Raw genomic sequence first — 19,675 nt, 5'->3', positions numbered from 1 at the left:
AATTACCACTTGCAAAATGTTAACAAACTAGCCCCAATATCCATTAAATATAAACATGACAACACGAGAACATTGACTGACCTTGGCGAACCTGTTGACAATTCGCCCAGTTGGAGTTGTGTCAAAAAACTGCATAGGAACGTGGAGGATATTGCGGAGGAGCTGCACATGAAGGAGCCGTGATGCTCGCACTGTACCAGCAGCAACCAGAAAGGCGCCAATAAACACGAAGATCCCTACAAGGGTCAGACATCACCTCTTTGTTATCTGCACAGAATTAGTTGTTATCAAAGAGTGGTCTTAAGGCTGACCAACTCCAGACCTTAAAGAATAACTCAACTTTTAATAAGAACATTAAATATTTGCTACACAAGATATTTTGAATTTGAGTGTTAAAATTTCCCTGCTTACGCCTCATCTAAATTGATCAAGACTCTGTGGCTTTTTATAATGCATTTAGATGTGCCCCACCAAACCAAACATTGCCTGTGATGTCTGAGCTGTGCTGGGTGTTCACTTCAATGGCTCTCCCCAGCAGCGGAATGACTCTAAAAAGATATTGGTTACATTGACGAGTCCAGAGACGGGCAACAAAATTGGTGAAAAGGGATAAAACGTGTCCAGAGAGACTGCAGAAACTTAAAGTAGAACTATTGGCAAAACTTTTTTTTTTTCATTTTGGACAGAGTAAGGGAGGGTTTTAACCCCTGTCAAATTTTATTTCACCATTTGTGTCCTATTGCGTAGATTTTTCTTCACTTCCTGTCCCATAGCCAAACAGGAAGTGAGAGGAAATCTGTGCAAATTAAAGGAATTCCTTGGGGACCTCTAGGTCACCAGAACTAGTGTCCCCATTGGAAGGTTTCCACACTATAACTTTTAGCTCAAAATTTAGGATTTGCTTTCACATTCACTTTCAATGGTAATAGTAAATAGGACCAAAAGAGAGGCTGAATCTCCCTAACGGGGGCAAAGACAGCAATAAAAACTGACATGTGTTCTAACCCATCTCCACTCTATTCAAAGCTAAAAAGAAAGTTTTGCCTTTACTTATACTTTGAAGAACTTGTTTGCCTCCTCCTCTCCCCCCCCACCCCCCCCCCCCCGTCCTCTTTAGCATTTATTGTAATTCTGTTTTTGCAGGTACTTATATAGCGTTGTCAATTTACCACTTTGTTTTTTTTGGGGGGCTGAAGCGGGTACCTGGTTATGACAGGTACCTGCTCCCACCCGGATCCAGAGAGATCTAGAGAGACTGCGGGAACCTAAAGTGGAACTTGTTTGCCACCCCTCCTCTTTAGCTTTTATTTTATTTATTTATTATAGTTACTTGCTTAAGTGCCATCAATTTATGCAGCACTTTCCCACTTTGTTTTTTTTTTTGGAAGGAGCGGGTACCTGGTTATGACAGGTACTGGCTCCCACCCGGATCGCTGCTGTGATTCAAGCAGAAGTTCACCCCCTCCCTTTGCCCACAGCCTTCTGGGGACATATTACAGGTCCTAGAAGACTGTGGGACCATTCACAAAGAGCAGCACGGCTTGTTATTGAGCAGTGTGAAGCCGCAAGCCAGTTTGCTTTAGCTAAGATGCCAGCCATAGGGACCCAAAGCCTGGGGAAGAACGGACTCAAGTGAGGATAACGCTGGACCCCTGGACAGGTAAGTGTCCTTATATTAAAATCCAGCAGCTACAGTATTTGTAACTGCTGACCTTTAATTTGGGGGGGGGGGGGACTGGAGCTCCTCTTTAATACGTACAGTCTTGAGAAAAGAAGGGAAAGGGGAGACATGATTGAAACCTTTAAATGCTTTATGGGTGTAAATAAACTTCAGAAGGATAGTATTTTTCTATGTGAAGCTAAGAAGAAGAAACACAGGGAAAGGAGAAAGGAGGCAGGAGTAACATTCTCAACTAAGCTTATAAACATTAGACTTCCAGCAGTGGTAGGGAGTCAGTCAATTGTAGGTGTAATCAAACATGCCTGGGGCAAACAGATTTATACTCAAACAAAATAGTAAAAAATATGTACGGTATATGTGTTATATAGGTGTTGCAGTGCTGATCAGTGTATTCTGACACCTCGTTTGTGTGGATGGGGGAACCTGTTCAGATTTTTTTAGATTAGCCCGCTGGCTGAAAACAACTGATTCATGTATGGCCAGCTTAAGTCTACTGAGAGGTATAATTGATCATGATCTGGGCATAGAGGATTCTATGCACAATTACAGCAATCTACATGCCAAGGATTTAGAACTTCTAGGAAGACTCCATATGTTGTGTTCCTATTGGACAAAGAGTGGTCTGATCCTTCAAGTGGATTCTGTCCCTGCACAGGATTTCAGAGTTAGATCTGTTCACATCGCCTTACAATTGGAAGCAGGAGAATTGTTCATAAAGGGTCTAATCCAGCAAGTCCTGGAAGTGGATGTTCTGACAGATCAGGAGAGGTTTCTCAGGGCCGGCCTTAGGTGATCAGGCGCCCTGTGCGAGCTAATCCCGTGGCGCCCCCCCGCACGCATTTTCTTGCACCTTTTTTGCACTTTATTTGACTTTTCTTTTTTATGATCACTAATAACTTAGCCCCCCTTACATCAGAGCTCCCCTTACATCATGGTTTCCTTTTCTGCTTCAATCTTAACTATCAGGGACCAAGTTACTCTATCTCTCAGATGAGGCTTTTGTTGAAGGGTGCAATACTTCACCTTTGTTTATCTCTCCTCCAGTTATTGACTGTTTTTCTAAACTTATATCTATACCCCAGGAAGATGGTGCATTCATTTAGTTCACAGCAGGGTTTGAGTGAAATGTGTCCAGTTACAGCTGCTTCTGACTTTATTTAAGTCCTCAGGTCTACTACATTCTGGACTTTTTGAGACCAGTCTGGATTGGACTGAACTTCAGCTCTCCTATGGCACTTTTCCACTGCAAGTACCGGCCCTGCTTGGCCCGGTTTGCTTTTCCACTGCTGGTACCGCATGGTACGGTGTTGGAACAGTTCGGTACGGTACGGTATGGTTTGCTTTTCCACTAAAGTAGTACTAAAGTTAAGTGGGTGGGATAACAACGATTCTCTGACCAATCAGTGGCTAGTAGTGACTGCATGCAAAGGATTGTGGGATATGGTACCAGGTATGGTACCTCTTGGAACCACAATCGAGGTGGTACTGTTTTTGAGAGCCGTACCGTTCGGTTCCATGCAGTGGAAAAGCGCCGCCGTACCGTACCGAACTGTTCCTACACCGTACTGGCGGTACCAGCAGTGGAAAAGCACAAAAGCGAGCCAAACCGTTCGGTTCCATGCAGTGGAAAAGCGCCTTTAGAGTGCAGACTTTGCCACTCCAGGCCTTCTCCAATGTCTTGTGTGCGAATTACCCCTTTCTCCTCCTATTCCTTAATGGGGATCTGAGAGAGCCAAAATTCTCAAAGTGGAATTTACCACTTACTTGGGACTTCTTGCCAGCTCCAGTTGAGATGAATTTCAGTCCAGGTAAAAAAAAAAATGTAATTCATGAGGACAGCCGCTCTCATGGCTATCACTTGCATCAGGATCAGGACTTTAGACTACGAGGGACTCTTTTTGGTCTCCCTACATGCAGGACTACTTAGGATGACCAGTTACATTCGCTGGATGCCAGGCTACTTCGAGCTTACTCACAAGCTTTGGCTCCATTAGAGATTTAGGTCATTTCTTTGCCACTTTTTCTGGCAAAATTAGAGGGAAGGACACATCATCTAGATTCATGCCTGGAACAAGGGCTAAAGGTTTGGCTCCTACTGATGCAATGACAACATGCAGAACCAGAGGTGTTTGGACTTTGTGGGTTCCCTGTCTCAGGGCATTGGAAGTAATTGTAGGGTGATGGCATGGTCCTCTATTAATAACTTTATGGCTCACTGTGGAGGAATCTTGTACCCTTATCCTGTTATTTTTGGATTGTTTCTGTTAGCTAGAGCTGTGATTGAAACCTTACTTTTTTTCTGCATCCCATCCTTGTTTGTAACTAGCTATTTTTCATACATATGCTGCCATGGAGTTAGTAGGGAAAATGGAAATTGTTATCCAGTATTTACTGTAATGGTATTTTTCTGATTAACACATTGGGGTTGATTTACTGAAGGCAAATCCACTGCAAGTGAACTTGGAAGTGCAGTCGCTGTAGATCTGAGGGGAAGATCAGAAATGAGGGGAAGCTCTGCTGATTTCTATCAACCAACCATGTGCAAGCAAAAATGCTGTTTTTTATTTTCCTTGCATGTCCCCCTCAGAGCTATAGAGAGTGCACTTCCAAGTGCACTTGCAATACACTTGTAGTGCACAGTGCATTTTCCTTTAGCAAATAAACCCCAATTGCAGCATAAGATCCCTCCTGGCTGTTGAGTAGGTTAGTAAAAGAACCCATGGACTGGATAAGTCTCAAGGTTTATAGAAGAGGGGTCCTTAAGGGCAGGAGCAAGGGTGGAGTCTACCCATACTTATGCTACCACTGAGTTAATTGAGGAAGGAAAATTATGGAAAGTATTTTATAATTTTCTGTTTTGCATGCCAGTATGGTTCAATCATCTTCTCTGTCTATGTAGACTATAGCCTTGTCTACATGCTACAGCACAAAAAAGGCGTTTAGTAACACAGAAGCATGAGACAAGCAGCTGCAGACCTGCTAAGGGACACTAAAAATCTCATTAATAAGGCTCTATTTGCCTACACTGGAGATATCTTTATAAATAAATAATGCATGTAAACCATTTTCTTGGATTACCTTGTGCTACTCCTAAGGCCCCGAACACGCCAACCCTCATATCTCTCTGTGAAGACGGGTAGGTCTGGTTGAAATAGTCTACAGCATCTTTAGTCCAGTCACTCAGCCAAATGTTCTGTCCAACAAAAGCTGCATTCTGTAAGATGTAGGCGACTAAGATCCAGATTGAGTACCCCCACCCTACGGCACGCAAGTACTTTATGTACACCGAGAATTTCACCTGGAAGAGCACAGATTACTGTTACCATCATTAGTTAACTGTTACCATGTGTCATGGAAAATCATTTCAGAAAACAGCTAGTTATATCACTTACATCAGTGCTTTAAGTGGCCCAAAAGAGGTGCCGGTACTCTATTATAGCCTATAAATTTTGTCGCCCCCCCCCACCCCACATCAGGGTCCCCACAGAGCACCCCCCCCCCCTGGCCTGGGCTGGGACTCCGAAGCAGGGGGACTCACTGGTGGTGACTGGTCTGGTTCTGGAGTACGCTAAGGCACACGGAGAGTTGGCGGTATGCTCAAGAGCCATATTTGGAAGTGGCGGTACTGAGTACCAGTGCATACCGGCCCACTTAAAGCACTGACTTACATCACAAAGAGAGTTATGTAAAAGTAGATTTATTCGTTTTAATTTCAAGAATAAACATTTTAATGGTTCAAAGGAACTAAAGACAAAACTTTTTTTTTTAGTTTTGGACAGAATGGAAAGGGTTTGGAACAGATGTCCCCGTTAGGGAGATTCACCCTCTCTATTTGTCCTGCTTACCATTATCATTAAAAGTGAAAGTAAAAAGAAAAACCCAAATTTTGGGTTGTCCCCAGAAAATTAATAGAAGAAAAAACTGGTTCTAGTGACAAAGAGGAATTCCCTCACTTTGGAAAGATTTGGTCTCACATCCTTTTTTGGAACAGGAAGAGAAGGGACATCTCCTAATGAGGTAATAGCCCTCTCTTACTGAATCCAAAATAAAAAAAAAAAGTTTTGCCTTTAGCTTTATTTTAGAGCATCCCAGACTCTGTAGTTTAGCCTGATTTGCTAAATCAGCCAATGAGGGGAAGGCTGAGGCGATAAAGTCAGAATAAGCTAAGCCGCCAGATATAAAAAGCAGGTCCCATGGTGCTACAATTTTGGGTTATGACCCACAGCAGCGCAAAATGTTTTGACTCCTACTTGCAGTAATCCTTTTACAGACATAACCGCAAAGATGAAAAATGCATCAACAGATGTTATTGTCAGTTAAAATGTCAATTTTAAACAATTCATAGATATAGAGATATGTATAAAAAAAAATCTTTTGCCAATTCCGACTTCTTGAAAAGTCATGTTTGCCCTCCACCTCTTCCTGGCTCCCTAGGCACCCCATTGCTCACCTTATTGATGAGCAGCCCCACTGACCAATAGGAAGACTAAGGAGGTAGGAGGGACAAGACTAAGGGACAAGATGTAGATCTTGCCTCTCCCTGTATCTACTGATTGTTTTATGATGAGGTTTTCACTGAAGATCATTGGTTGATCAGTCTGTGGCAAATATATCTGTAGGTGAACAATATTCATATACCAATATAGCACCTTCATTACAGCTATTCACTATTTAAAAGTCAATAATCTCAAGCCCTAAGGAAAGTCACCTTGACCAGACAATTATTGGCACACCTCAGCCTTTCTCAACTGGGTTTTCTGAGCAATGAATAAATCCCATCTCCTAGATAAGATCCCACTGAAACAAATGATATTTTTAGCCATCTGTAATAGCAGGATTCTTCCAACTGACCACAAAGATAAGGAACATTCTTCCAAGTGGCCATCACACCAATGTGCAGTGACCTTTAGATATAGTAATTATTTATCAGGGATCCCCTTTGACCAGAACGTTTTTTCAAGAGTTCTTCCATGGTATAAAAATTGAGAAAGGCTGGCACAGCAAGTCATTCTTGTCATGGCATCTTTCCAGCCTCAGTGATACTTTAAGTAGGATGCACAGATTGAGGGATTTCCTACCTTTCCCGTCTCTACCGTCTCCTTCTCAATCAGCTGTTGTCCTTTGGCAATTTTCTTCACCTCCTCCTCCTTCACTGACTTCTTCAAAGATCTCCTTAATGTGCCATTCATACTGAGAGGGAAACAGTCATGTCATTAATTTTCTATCCTATCTTACATAATACTTTCCCAAAATTATATAAATGCTATTAAAGCACCCCTTTCATTCACCAATGTTTTGAGAAACTGCTAGCATTTATTAAAGTATTTGTTAAAGCTTCCAATGTACGTTGGTTCAAAAATCTTTTATAAGCTGTCTGTTATTCTGGACTTACCTGCTCAGTCTCCTCTTGTGTAGACTGTTTTCTCTCTTTAGTGTTACACTCACAATGTCCTCTGTCACCTTCATGGCTTCTTCCACTGGATCCTCATCATCATTGTCATCCCCAGCCAACAATACTAGAAGACAAGCAAAGGCAACTATGAAGATCAAAGCAGACTGTGGCATTTATGTTACTGCAGCAATGCTGCAGAGTATGCTTATCTGGTGGTCATCTAGCTTCCCTTTACCAGGAAGGAGGTTCTTGCCTCTGATAAGAAAACAGCTATTCCATGCTAAACGATTAATTCAGTTTTACAGTACATGCTAAAGAATGAGGTTTCCAATGCCTCCTATGGGGGTAATCTGTGTGGCTGAGTATCCAAATATGCCCACTTGCCACAGCAATACATGGAGGCCCCACTCTCCCTGGTAGTCGTTTAATGTAATTTATTAATAATATGAAGAGCACAACAGTAGGGATGGAAAAACCCAGGAATACCCCGTTTTTTTAGCACAAGAGAGACAGAGTTGGGCGAGATGTGATCCAGAAAATGCGGGGACATTCTGCTGCTAACATCTGCATATGTCCCAACCATCCCTGATTTCAAGGGACTGTCCCTAATTTGGAACATTGTCCCTCTTTCTTCTTCATTTGTCCTTCATTTTGGTCTGATCTATATAGTTGTATATGAAATGCAATATTGATCTTTCAAAAAGTGTTTCCCAGTGCTAAACCATTCATCCAAATTCTGAATTGCTGCATTTGCAAATGTCAAAAGCCAGTATTAAGAAATAATTGTGTTAAGAAACAAAAGCACTTGTAGGTTTAACTAATCTTTTTTTTTTTTTGTATAATTCTCCTTTAAGGGGGCGTGGCAGGGGTGTGTGTGTCCTATGACTACATACCTTTGCTAATAGGTGTCCCTGGTTCCCATCTCAAAAATGTGGGAGGTTTGCATCTGGTAGATGACTAAGACCAAAAGACTCTACTTATAATATGGTGGACTGTGCTTTTCAATAGACCAGGCTTGTTTAACTTTGTCTAAAACAGACATTCTCAACAAGGGTTCTGTGGAATCCTAGGGTTTATCCAGAGGTTGTTAGGGGTTCTTTTTTAGCTATGACTGATCGACCTCCTATCTAAAGGTGTCTGCAAAGTTCCAAAGCCAATGTCACTTGTCAGAGCCAGCAGATTTAACTTCAGCTTTAAAACATCTCATTGGCAATTTTGGAAAGCCTTTTGGGCAGGTGAGATTTAGTTGGCAGATTTACCAGGTATACCACACTGCATGATCACAAGTGTCACTTAGACATGCTAAAAGTAGTGATGGGGTACATGGCTGCCCAATGTTTTGGATGCACTGATATAGCTATTTAGGTGGAAGAGTACACAATAGTGGCAAAAGGATGTAGAAAGCTCCCTATTGGCATTAGAAAGTCAGAAAATACAAGGGATAATTTAATAGAAATGTTCACAACAATCACTTTGTTTCGGATTTGTTTATTAAGTTAATAATTTTGTTTCATCATATTCGTTATGTTAGAATGGTTCGTTTTCAGAATTTGTTTCGTATATTCGTTATTTTCAAATCAATTTGAAATTCATATTTCAGAAGACGGCTATATTTGTTCTATTTAATTTTTATCTATTATATTTTTTATGTTCTATTTTTTATTTTGTATTCTATTCTTTTATTTTATATTCTATTCTATTTTGTTTTATTATATTCTATCCTTTTATTTCACATTCTATTCTCTTCTATTCTTCTCTATAAAGCATATACTCCTTTATTCCTTGATAATGTTCTTATGAACGAAACTAGTCGGGAGGTGCTACAGCGCTGGGGTGTCTGCACGTGATTGATTGTTTTATATGCAATTTTACTCCTGCCTTCTTGTAAGTAGTTTTAACCTTCATTTAAAAGCCTGGATTTTTAATCACTTCACTATGTGTTCCTCCTTTGTCTCTCTCTTTTTGCTGAGCCCACTGTTGAACATCCTGGTCGTATGTTAACCCATCCTGGAATCTTGTCTCCTGATATCCATGCATAAAGTGCAGCCAGACCCCCATATTGGGGTTAGAGTAGCTTATAAGCGGTTTAAGAGTTGGGTGTGCACTTTTGGGTGTGAAGATTTTTCTATCCACACAGAAATATGGATATTTTGTTGATACACAAGTATAAATGAACTTTTTGCACAAGAGCACTTCTCTTCTTTTTTTCTGATGGACTTTACTGGATTATTTATGAATGTTTTTTAACACATTCTTATTTACAGTTTTTGATATATATGAATTTCTTACATTATTGAATTTGTGCACTGCATATTGATAGCGCAACACATTTTCAATTTAATTATTGGTATGTACAATGTTTATATGGACATTTTGTAAATGCAGCTGTCACTGAGAAATTATTCTTTTTTACTATTTGGTGACCCTTTTTGCGCAATTTATTTTTTGGTTTAGTTCTCTATAAAGCAGCCTAAGTATGAATCATCATCCTTTTTAACTTTCATACCTTAGTGTGTTATTTGCAAATGTTTCCATTTTAAATTCATTTTTTAAAACATCACTCAGTTTTAATTTTGTACTATTTGTGTAATTTTGGTTGGGTGAGAGATTCCATGTGCCCCCCTCCACCCTCTGGCACAGTTTGAGCCCAGATGGGGTGTTTAGGTGGGCACATATATACTGGGCCTGGTGTAGATGAAGTGCCCAGTACCCAAGGTCAGATGTGCGTTTGCTCACCTACATATGTTAAACATCTGTTGTGAAAATTGTACACATTGATTTTTGCTCCAGATTTATGTTAAAAAATCTTTGGCAACTCCGTTTTTTCTTATTTCTTTGTTTGTCTTATTTCTTTGTTTGTATTTCTTCATGCAAAATGCTCAATAAAAACTATTGAAATATAAATCCATTTTTGAATTTAAATTTGAATACATTTTTGAATTTACAGTAAATTTGGATAATTCGTTTCGTTATAATTTATTTCAGATTTGTTGAAATTTGTTACCATTGTGATTCTGAAACCCAGATCCATCCGAATCTCCGAATAACGAAAATTTCTTCCTAATTTTGATTCATAACTAAATAAATTGCACGACTATAATTTAATATCAGCTGTATTGTATACCATGATGGTTTAGGAATGGTACCTGTGGGCTCTACATCTTGGCCATGGTCTTGCTTTGCATAGGTTTTCAGAAACTCAGCAAAGGCTCCTTTGTTTGCCAGTAGTGTTTTGTAGGAGCCAGTTTCGGTGACATTGCCATTCACCAATACCACAATTTCATCTGTGTGCTTGAGAAAACTGACACCGTGCGTCACCAAGATACGTGTCTAAGGGAAGACAAGCCAAGAAACTTTAATAAAATTATTTTTCTTTCTCACGTTTACACAGCTACTAGACCTGCTTTGTTTATAATAGTCATAATTCCAAGATGAAACCAATACATTATAACCTATCCACATTTAGATGCCAGTATAAACAGATCAACTGCCATTTTGCTGCAGCTGTAAAACGTGCAGAAACAAAGAATGGAACCTATGATCTTTCATCAACGGCCTTGTCAACTAGTTATTCAGTACGCTGGTAGTACAGTCATTTATCTCAGCATATCTGTAATCACCTTGTTTTTTAGCAATCCATTGGGACCGACCACCTTCTCAAATATGTGTTTCCCGACATGGGCATCGACGGCTGAGAGCGGGTCATCCAGAATGTAGATATCTGTGTCCTGGTAGACTGCCCGAGCCAAGCTCACCCGCTGCTTCTGTCCTCCACTTAGGTTTATACCCTGTGCCAAGCAGGATCATAATGAGTTTTCATTACTACATAATGGAAGATATTATACAGTAAAATTGAGTTTTGATTGCTTTTAATTTTAGGCTCTCCAGGCAAAGTTTCCCTTCCTAATGGTTTATGTTTTTGTGTATGGTATGTTATATAACTATTAAAACACTAAAAACCGCAAAGTGTGGTGTACATGGATTGACACCTTCAAGATAGTCAATCAAATTGACCCAAACAAATTTTTTCCCGATTTGTCCTTTCTACCTAAAATTCTTGGTATTTATGTACAATCTGGAAGCTGTTCAAAAATGACTAAAATCCCACATTGTACAAGCTACAGTTTTATGCTATCACTAACTGTAACTGAGCCCACCTCCAAGATTTGTTGGTGGGAGTCAGTTGTTCAGAGCACGTTCCTGCTATTGCTGAAAGTTTGTGCGCACATGTACAGTATCTCACAAAAGTGAGTACACCCCTCACATTTTTGTAAACATTTTATTATATCTTTTCATGTGACAACACTGAAGAAATGACACTTTGCTACAATGTAAAGTAGTGAGTGTACAGCTTGTATAACAGTGTAAATTTGCTGTCCTCTCAAAATAACTCAACACACAGCCATTAATGACTAACCCGTTGGCAACAAAAGTGAGTACACCCCTAAGTAAAAATGTCCAAATTGGGCCCAATTAGCCATTTTCCCTCCCCGGTGTCATGTGTCTCGTAAAAGGTCTCAGGTGTTAATGGGAAGCAGTTGTGTTAAATTTAGTGTTATCACTCTCAGTCTCTCATACTGGTCACTGGAAGTTCAACATGGCACCTCATGGCAAAGAACTCTGAGGATCTGAAAAAAGAATCATTGCTCTACATAAAGATGGCCTAGGCTATAAGAAGATTGCCATGGCCCTGAAACTAAGCTGCAGCAAGGTGGCTAAGACCATACAGCGGTTTAACAGGACAGGTCCAACTCAGAACAGGCTTCGCCATGGTCGACCAAAGAAGTTGAGTGGATGTGCTCAGCCTCATATCCAGAGGTTGTCTTTGGGAAATAAACGTATGAGTGCTGCCAGCATTGCTGCAGAGGTTGAAGGGGTGGATGGTCAGACTGTCAGACTTCAGACCATATGCCACACACTGCATCAAATTAGTCTGCATGGCTGTTGTCCCAAAAGGAAGCCTCTTCTAAAGATGATACACAACAATGCCTGCAAACAGTTTGCTGAAGACAAGCAGACTAAGGACATGGATTACTGGAACCATGTCCTGTGGTCTGATGAGACCAAGATAAACTTATTTGGTTCAGATGGTGTCAAGTGTGTGTGGCGGCAACCAGGTGAGGAGTACTAAGACAAGTGTGTCTTGCCTACAGTCAAGCATGGTGGTGGGAGTGCCATGGTGTGGGGCTGCATGAATGCTGCCGCCACTGGGGAGCTACAGTTCATTGAGGGAACCATGAATGCCAACATGTACTGTGACATACTGAAGCAGAGCATGATCCCCTCCCTTCAGAGACTGGGCCGCAGGGCAGTATTCCAACATGATAACAACCCCAAACACACCTCCAAGACGACCACTGCCTTGCTAAAGAACCTGAGGGTAAAGGTGATGGACTGGCCAAGCATGTCTCCAGACCTAAACCCTACTGAGCATCTGTGGGGCATCCTAAAATGCAAGGTGAGGAGCACAAGGTTTCTAACATCCACCAGTTCCGTGATGTCATCACGGAGGAGTGGAAGAGGACTCCAGTGGCAACCTGTGAAGCTCTGATGAACTCCATGCCCAAGAGGGTTAAGGCAGTGGCCACACAAAATATTGACACTTTGGGCCCAATTTGGACATTTTCACTTAGGGGTGTACTCACTTTTGTTGCCAGCAGTTTAGATATTAATGGCTGTGTGTTGAGTTATTTTGAGGAGACAGCAAATGCACACTGTTATACAAAGCTGTACACTCACTACTTTACATTGTAGCAAAGTATCATTTCTTCAGTGTTGTCACATCAAAAGATATAATAAAATATTTAAAAAAATATGAAGGGTATACTAACTTTTGCAAGATACTGTAAATGTATTTTTAGGCTTCGAAGAGCTTTTGCCAAACAAGACAACAAAGCAGTGACTAAAGGCTGCTGATAACAATACAAATAGCTCCTTAATCTATATTATATCCGCTTTCATATCAAGCTGCATTACAATATATACAACAGGGCTTTTTTTCAGTGTGAACACGGGGGAACGCAGTACCGGCACTTCTAGTACTATCTCTATGTATGTAATGCCAAGGGGTGCTAGTGTGTGCTGGAGTGTCTATTGATGCTGGCTGCTATTGTTTCTGGATGGGGATCTATTGTTGAGGGAGGGTCTATTGCTGCTGAGAGAGATCTGCTGTTAAGGGAGGTGCCTATTGTTGCTGACTGCTGGGAGATCTATTGTTCGCTGACTGGTAGGGGTCAAGCAACAATAGATCTCCCAGTAGCCAATGCTGGCTAGGAGGGAGGGGTCTATTGTTGCTGGGGGAATCTGTTGTTGTTTGGGGGGCTATTGTTGCTGGCTGCAGGGGATCTATATTACTGATTTTCTTGTTATCATTAAAACATTCCATACAAATGATTTAGCACCACAGAATGATACTTGGTTCTGTATTCTCTAAAAGGGATGGTACTTGGAGGTGGGTAGTGGGTGGAACCAAAGGATGGTACTTGGAGGTTTGTAGGGGGTGGAACCAAAGGATGGTACTTGGAGGTGTGTAGGGGGTAGAACCAAAGGATGGTACTTGGAGGTGGGTAGGGGGTGGAACCAAAGGATGGTAGCTGGAGGTGGGTAGGGGGTGGAACCAAAAGACGGTACTTGGAGGTTAGTAGGGGGTGGAACCAAAAGACGGTACTTGGAGGTGGGTAGCGGGTGGAGGCAAGGGGTGACTTGGACAAAAGAAGTACCTGCACCTATTCTCTCTCTAAAAAAAAAAAAAAAAAACCTTTATACAGAACTTTTCAAACTGGTACTTTTGTATTATGTGAAAGCATGGTATCACGGGGCTGTTACTGTATGGGGAGAGGTAAAAACAGATTATATGCAAGCTGTAATTCTCGTTAAGCAGTGCAACATGATGGGCTTGATTTACTAAAGGCAAATAGACTCCAGTGCTTAGTAAATGAGAGGAAGCTCTGCTGACTTCCATCATTAAATCATGTGCCAGCAAAAATGTGTTTGTTTTTTCCTTGCATGTGATTGGGTATTCTATGCAAAGTGAAGCTTCATCTCATTTACTAAGCTCTGGATCAACTGCACTTGCAAAGTGCACAGTCTATTTACTCTTAGTAAATTAACCAACCTTTTTTTTCAGCTTTTCTGATATCAATGAAATTCTATAGACAGTGCTGTCCACTGAAAATAATTTGGCTTGTTCTGTAATTGTTTTTCCCATGGTCATAGTTCGTTAAGGATGCAGATTGCAGTCAGAGAGGTATTATATAGAACAGTGGTCTCCAAACTGTGGCCCGTGGGCCCTTTGCTTGCCTTTGGGGGATTGTTTCTCACACGTATACGAAGCAATATTCTTCCCACAGACACCAATGATGAGGCTCAGTCCTTTCACTTACACCAAAGATGGAGCCCTATCCCTTCCACTGACACCAATGATGGGGCACTATTCCTTCCACTGACACCATTGATGGGGCACTATTCCTCCCACTGGCACAGCGATGGGGCAGTGAATCTGCCACTGACCCAATGATGAGACTCAGTCCTTCCACTTACACCAATGATGGAGCCAATTTCCTTCCACTGACACCAATGATAGGGCACTGAAGCTCCCACTGACACCAATGATAGGGCACTGAAGCTCCCACTGACACCAATGATAGGGCACTGAAGCTCCCACTGACACCAATGATGGGAACACCATTCCTCTTACTGACACCAACGATAGGGCACCCACCATTCCTCCCACTGACACCAACAATGGTGCACTGATCCTCCCACTGACACCAATGTTAGGGCAATAATTATCCTCCTACTGACCACATGGGCTATACAATGTTTTTACTCCCACTGACCACCAAGCCTTAGACATTGTCTATTCCCACTGACACTAAGAAATTCTCTATTCCAAATGGTCACAGTCTGGCCCTCCTAACGTCTGATGGACAGTAAACCAGACCTTTGTTTAGAAAGTTTGGAGACCCCTGATATAGAGAATCTTCAAATCTGTATGTTCAATAAAATATTTTAAAGACACAATAGACCTTTAAAATAATTACTTTTATATAAACCTTACAAAAACTGAAAATATGTACTGATATAAATAATTTAGTGATTCCTTTTAAGATAATTTAAAAAATGAATTTCTTAGTATATACCTTTTCTCCAATTTCAGACAGGTCCTTTCCAGGCAAGATCTCCAGATCGGGCAGTAGTGCGCAGGCCTCCAGCACCTGCTGATATCGTTTCTCGTCCAGGGGTGCCCCAAACAGGATGTTGTCCTTCAGGGTGCAATTCTGGATCCAGGCTTGTTGAGGAACATAAGCCAGGGAGCCCTAAAAAACATTTTCACATTCCTTATCAGGGCAAGAATACCACTAAAGCCGAGCCTTGCTGGCATCACAGGCCTGTGCCTTTAAGTATGTGTAACCCAGCCACTGCTGGGCACCTTTTGAAAATGTCAGATGCCTGCCTGTGTGAGCAGCCATTCTCAAACAAGGATCCTCCAGAGGTTGTTTTGGGTTCCTTGAGCTTTGGCTAACTGAACTTCCATTAATGGTGCCTACATAGTTCCAGGGCCAAAGCCAATTGGCAGAGCCCACAACCTGACACCAATGATCTTTTTGGCTTTCAGTAAAGGCAGCATTCTGACCCCCACTGTAAAGGGTCATTTTTTCCACTCCCCCAATTGAATTGGTTTTAGCAAGGGTTCCCCCACATCTGAAAAATATTTCAAGGGTTCCTCAAGCTCAAAAAGACTCAAAATGGTTGCTTTAAAGGTACACTCTAATTTTGCCTATTCAGGGCAAAGTAACCGAGTCTGTGTAAAGCCACCCTAGATTCACCGATACCTCAATCCTGCACTGCTCCTTCCTTTGTTGCAGCCAGTGATAACTTCCCAGTGTCTCAAAAAGCATCAACTTCCCTTAAGATACAGTGTTACATAGCAGAAGGAGTGAGATCACCTCTCCCTTTAGGCCCAGACACCAGCTGACACCACATATTTAGCATCATCTGCCATTGAAGGTGTGCCCAAGAGGAATGTCTGAGAGGGACAGTGCTGGAATGAAGGGGAGTATTGCAGTAAAGCCTGGGGTTTTTCTTTCTACAGATTTTGGGGAGCTGATTTTCTGTTTGATGAAGCTGGAGTTGGCCTTTTAGGTCACAGACTCGTAAAAAAAGAAAATTACAAACGAGTGTCAGAAAATGTCAGAATTCCTTATCTCTAGAATTGTTTCAGGTCAGTGATTCAGAAAGTATCAGTATCACAACTAACTTACAAAAATGGAAAAGTCAATAGAAAGTCAGCAGTGGCGTCCTACACAATTCTCTCGTGTTAGGTGTATTTTGAGTGTTGTCTTAAAGAAAACCTGTTGCACAATTTGTGACCAAACCACTTTTTTAAATATATAAGGAGTGTTTTTGTTACCTTTATATTGATGTTTCCTTTGACGTTGTCCATTTCTCCGAGCATTGCGGAAATCAAGGATGACTTTCCCGAGCCAACACTGCCGACTACAGCAACTAGATGACCTTCTTTAATGTCCAGGTTAACACTGTACAGACAGCACAATACAGTCAATCAGCACTCATATGTATGGATAGCAGAGCATTCTAGCAATTCTATCATCCTGTAATCATAGGAATATCTATCTACATACCTGAAATGTCCTCATCAAGGGAGAACATACAAACTCCATTCATATAGTGAGATAGGTGACAATAGAGCTCCATGACCCCAGTGCTACGAGGTCATATTGTCAACCACTAAACCACTGTGCTGCTCACATACATATAACACAATGAATATTGTCTTACTTGTTCACCGCTGGGGGAGTGTCCGGCTCCCAGGTAAAGGTGGCATCTGTGAAGCGGATTGCTGCGTCTGTGGATGAGAAATTACCACAGTATAATAAAGGTTTAACCATTCTGACCAGCTCTGTTGTATAAAAAAAAATCAAGAACTTACCAAGATCGGGGTCATTATGAATAGCGGAGTTATCCAAGTCATCTCCTCCCAGGTACTTCTCCAACCGGGCACAGGAAACATTAGCCTGTAAGAATACCAGTGTCAGTACACTAATCGGGGTTATTTCCCATGGAATACCTCTTTGTTAATAAAGCAACTTGCAAATAGCAGAGATGCCTTTTGATTCTAGAAACAGTTTGCACTAGGAATGCTATCTGCACCCAGTAATTCCCCTGTGATTTTGTAGGTTTTCTACAGGAGCTGCAGTCTTCTCTAACAGGTGCTCCAGAACCATCCACATTCCCCTACCACAGGTGCTTCAGACTCAGAGCACTCCCCAGACCTTTCCCACAGGTCCTCCAGAACCATCCCTGGACCCTTCTTCCACAGGTGCTTCTGAGCACTTCCCAGACTCACTACCCAATACCCTTCTCTCACCTGTGCTCCACAACCCTCCCCAGACCTTTCCCACAGGTGCTCAAGAACCCTCCCCAGACCCTCCTCTAACAGGTGCTCAAGAACCCTCCCTAGACCTTTCCTACAGGTGCTCCAGAACCCTCTCCAGACCCTTCTCCCCCGGGTGCTTCAGAACCCTCCCCAGACCATTCTCCCACAGGGAGAATACCTTTCATACCTTTCCCACAGGTCCTCCAGAACCATCAGTGTACCCTTCTCCCATGGCTGCCTCAGGGCACTCCCCAGACACTTCTTCCACAGGTGCTTTAGAGCCCTCCCCAGACCCTTCTCCCACGGGTGCTTCAGAGCCCTCCCCAGACCCTTCTCCCACGGGTGCTTCAGAGCCCTCCCCAGACCCTTCTCCCACGGGTGCTTCAGAGCACTCCCCAGACCCTTCTCCCACGGGTGCTTCAGAGCCCTCCCCAGACCCTTCTCCCACGGGTGCTTCAGAGCCCTCCCCAGACCCTTCTCCCACAGGTGCTTTAGAGCCCACCCCAGACCCTTCTCCCACAGATGCTTCAGAGCCCTCCCCAGACCCTTCTCCCACGGGTGCTTCAGAGCCCTCCCCAGACCCTTCTCCCACGGGTGCTTCAGAGCCCTCCCCAGACCCTTCTCCCACGGGTGCTTCAGAGCCCTCCCCAGACCCTTCTCCCACGGGTGCTTCAGAGCACTCCCCAGACCCTTCTCCCACGGGTGCTTCAGAGCACTCCCCAGACCCTTCTCCCACGGGTGCTTCAGAGCACTCCCCAGACCCTTCTCCCACGGGTGCTTCAGAGCCCTCCCCAGACCCTTCTCCCACAGGTGCTTCAGAGCACTCCCCAAACCTTTCCCACAGGTCCTCCAGAACCCTCCCTAGACCCTTCCCACAGGTCTTCCAGAATCCTCCCCAGACCCTTCCCACAGGTCCTCCAGAACCCTTCCCATAGGTGCTCCATACTCCTCTCACAACCCAAGCACATAATGCTAGGTTAAGGGGTTTCTTTCTTGGAAGGTCCCTGGTGTGTGTTTATTGTCACTAGATAACTGTTAAATGCACGCTTTATGAATGTCAATGGATGGGTAACTGCTGTCCATAAAATGTTGCAAAATGCAGTCTATGAAATGATTTTAATGTAAGACATATAAAGCTAACACAAGAAACAAAAAGTATGATAAAAATAATATTAGTCTTTATTTTTCAGTCACATGTCAGTCAATATTTTTTAATCTATGCTGCAAACATTCCTAATGTAATCCGATTGGTACCTTCCCTTCATTAACCCTCTTTCTCTGTGACAGGGTATTCTTGACTTACCTGCACCATGTTGGAGATGAGCATGGGCAACATGGCGAGAGGGAAGCGCAGAATATTGAAGAGTGAGATGGAGGTAAAAGCCCTTTCTGCAGTTAGGACATTACGCGGATCCTGCACCACAAAGACAGCAAAACTGGCAACGGAAACCTATGAGAAGAGGACACCAGCGTCTAGTAAACAATATTTACAGTCAGTAATAGTCTCATTCAACCGGACTTGTTCTGTAATGTTGAAGTTGTTTCATAGCTTCTCCAAGCCACTTCTTCCAAAGAGTGTCAGGAAGATACCCCAGAATTCATATCCATGCCTTAAAATACCTTAATCCAGGCGCCATGGAATGTGTGGATGTAACTAGAACAGAGGGGCTTCCAAATTTCACAGTTCCAGTCCTATTCTTGGACAACAAACATTTTGATATTCCATGGTGATTGGATTAAGAGGTCTTAAAGTATGGATATACATTTTGGGATATCCTTATGACTCATTGAAGTGGCTTGCGAGGCTACGAAACATCTTCAACGTTACAGAACAAAGCCAGTTGAATGAGACCTACTATTACTAGATATACCATGATACCAGGATCAATTATAATATCCTGGGGTAATTATACAGCACTACAATAGAAAACTTTCAGATGATGTCACTGTGTGGTATGATCGAGTTAGGGATAAAAACTGGCAACAGCCTACATAATATCAAACTGCTTGTACTTGGTTCTCTTTTTTTAATTGTGAGATTCACAGGTACATGCGCTAGTAGTGACAAATCAGTTTCTCATAGGTGATCAAATCTCCATGACAATGTGTGTATGGGTGGGGGTTTCCTTGATGGATGAAAATGCATGGTGCACATTGGCTAATTTTTGGTTTTGGAAAACAAGATTTTTTCCTAACTTTGTAG

At 42.3% G+C, this 19,675-nt stretch overlaps 1 protein-coding gene across 1 annotated transcript in view; it reads right to left on the bottom strand.

Annotated features, from left to right (window-relative positions):
- ABCC2 (ATP binding cassette subfamily C member 2) overlaps nucleotides 1-19,675 on the bottom strand; it is an 85,151-nt gene that overhangs the window by 23,764 nt on the left and 41,712 nt on the right. The window contains exons 13-23 of the mRNA XM_082268045.1: nucleotides 18,776-18,922; nucleotides 17,026-17,110; nucleotides 16,875-16,941; nucleotides 16,486-16,612; nucleotides 15,215-15,391; nucleotides 10,694-10,861; nucleotides 10,220-10,403; nucleotides 7,074-7,197; nucleotides 6,760-6,871; nucleotides 4,760-4,979; nucleotides 82-236 (exon numbers count right to left, since the gene is read on the bottom strand). Of these exons, the coding sequence (XP_082124171.1) occupies nucleotides 82-236; nucleotides 4,760-4,979; nucleotides 6,760-6,871; nucleotides 7,074-7,197; nucleotides 10,220-10,403; nucleotides 10,694-10,861; nucleotides 15,215-15,391; nucleotides 16,486-16,612; nucleotides 16,875-16,941; nucleotides 17,026-17,110; nucleotides 18,776-18,922 (1,566 nt within the window). The remainder of the gene's footprint in view (nucleotides 1-81; nucleotides 237-4,759; nucleotides 4,980-6,759; nucleotides 6,872-7,073; nucleotides 7,198-10,219; nucleotides 10,404-10,693; nucleotides 10,862-15,214; nucleotides 15,392-16,485; nucleotides 16,613-16,874; nucleotides 16,942-17,025; nucleotides 17,111-18,775; nucleotides 18,923-19,675) is intronic.

This window comes from Pelophylax lessonae (assembly GCF_965119305.1).
Source record: "Pelophylax lessonae genome assembly, chromosome: 9".
NCBI classification, from domain to species: domain Eukaryota; kingdom Metazoa; phylum Chordata; class Amphibia; order Anura; family Ranidae; genus Pelophylax; species Pelophylax lessonae.
This window is presented reverse-complemented; position numbering and strand designations above follow the sequence as displayed.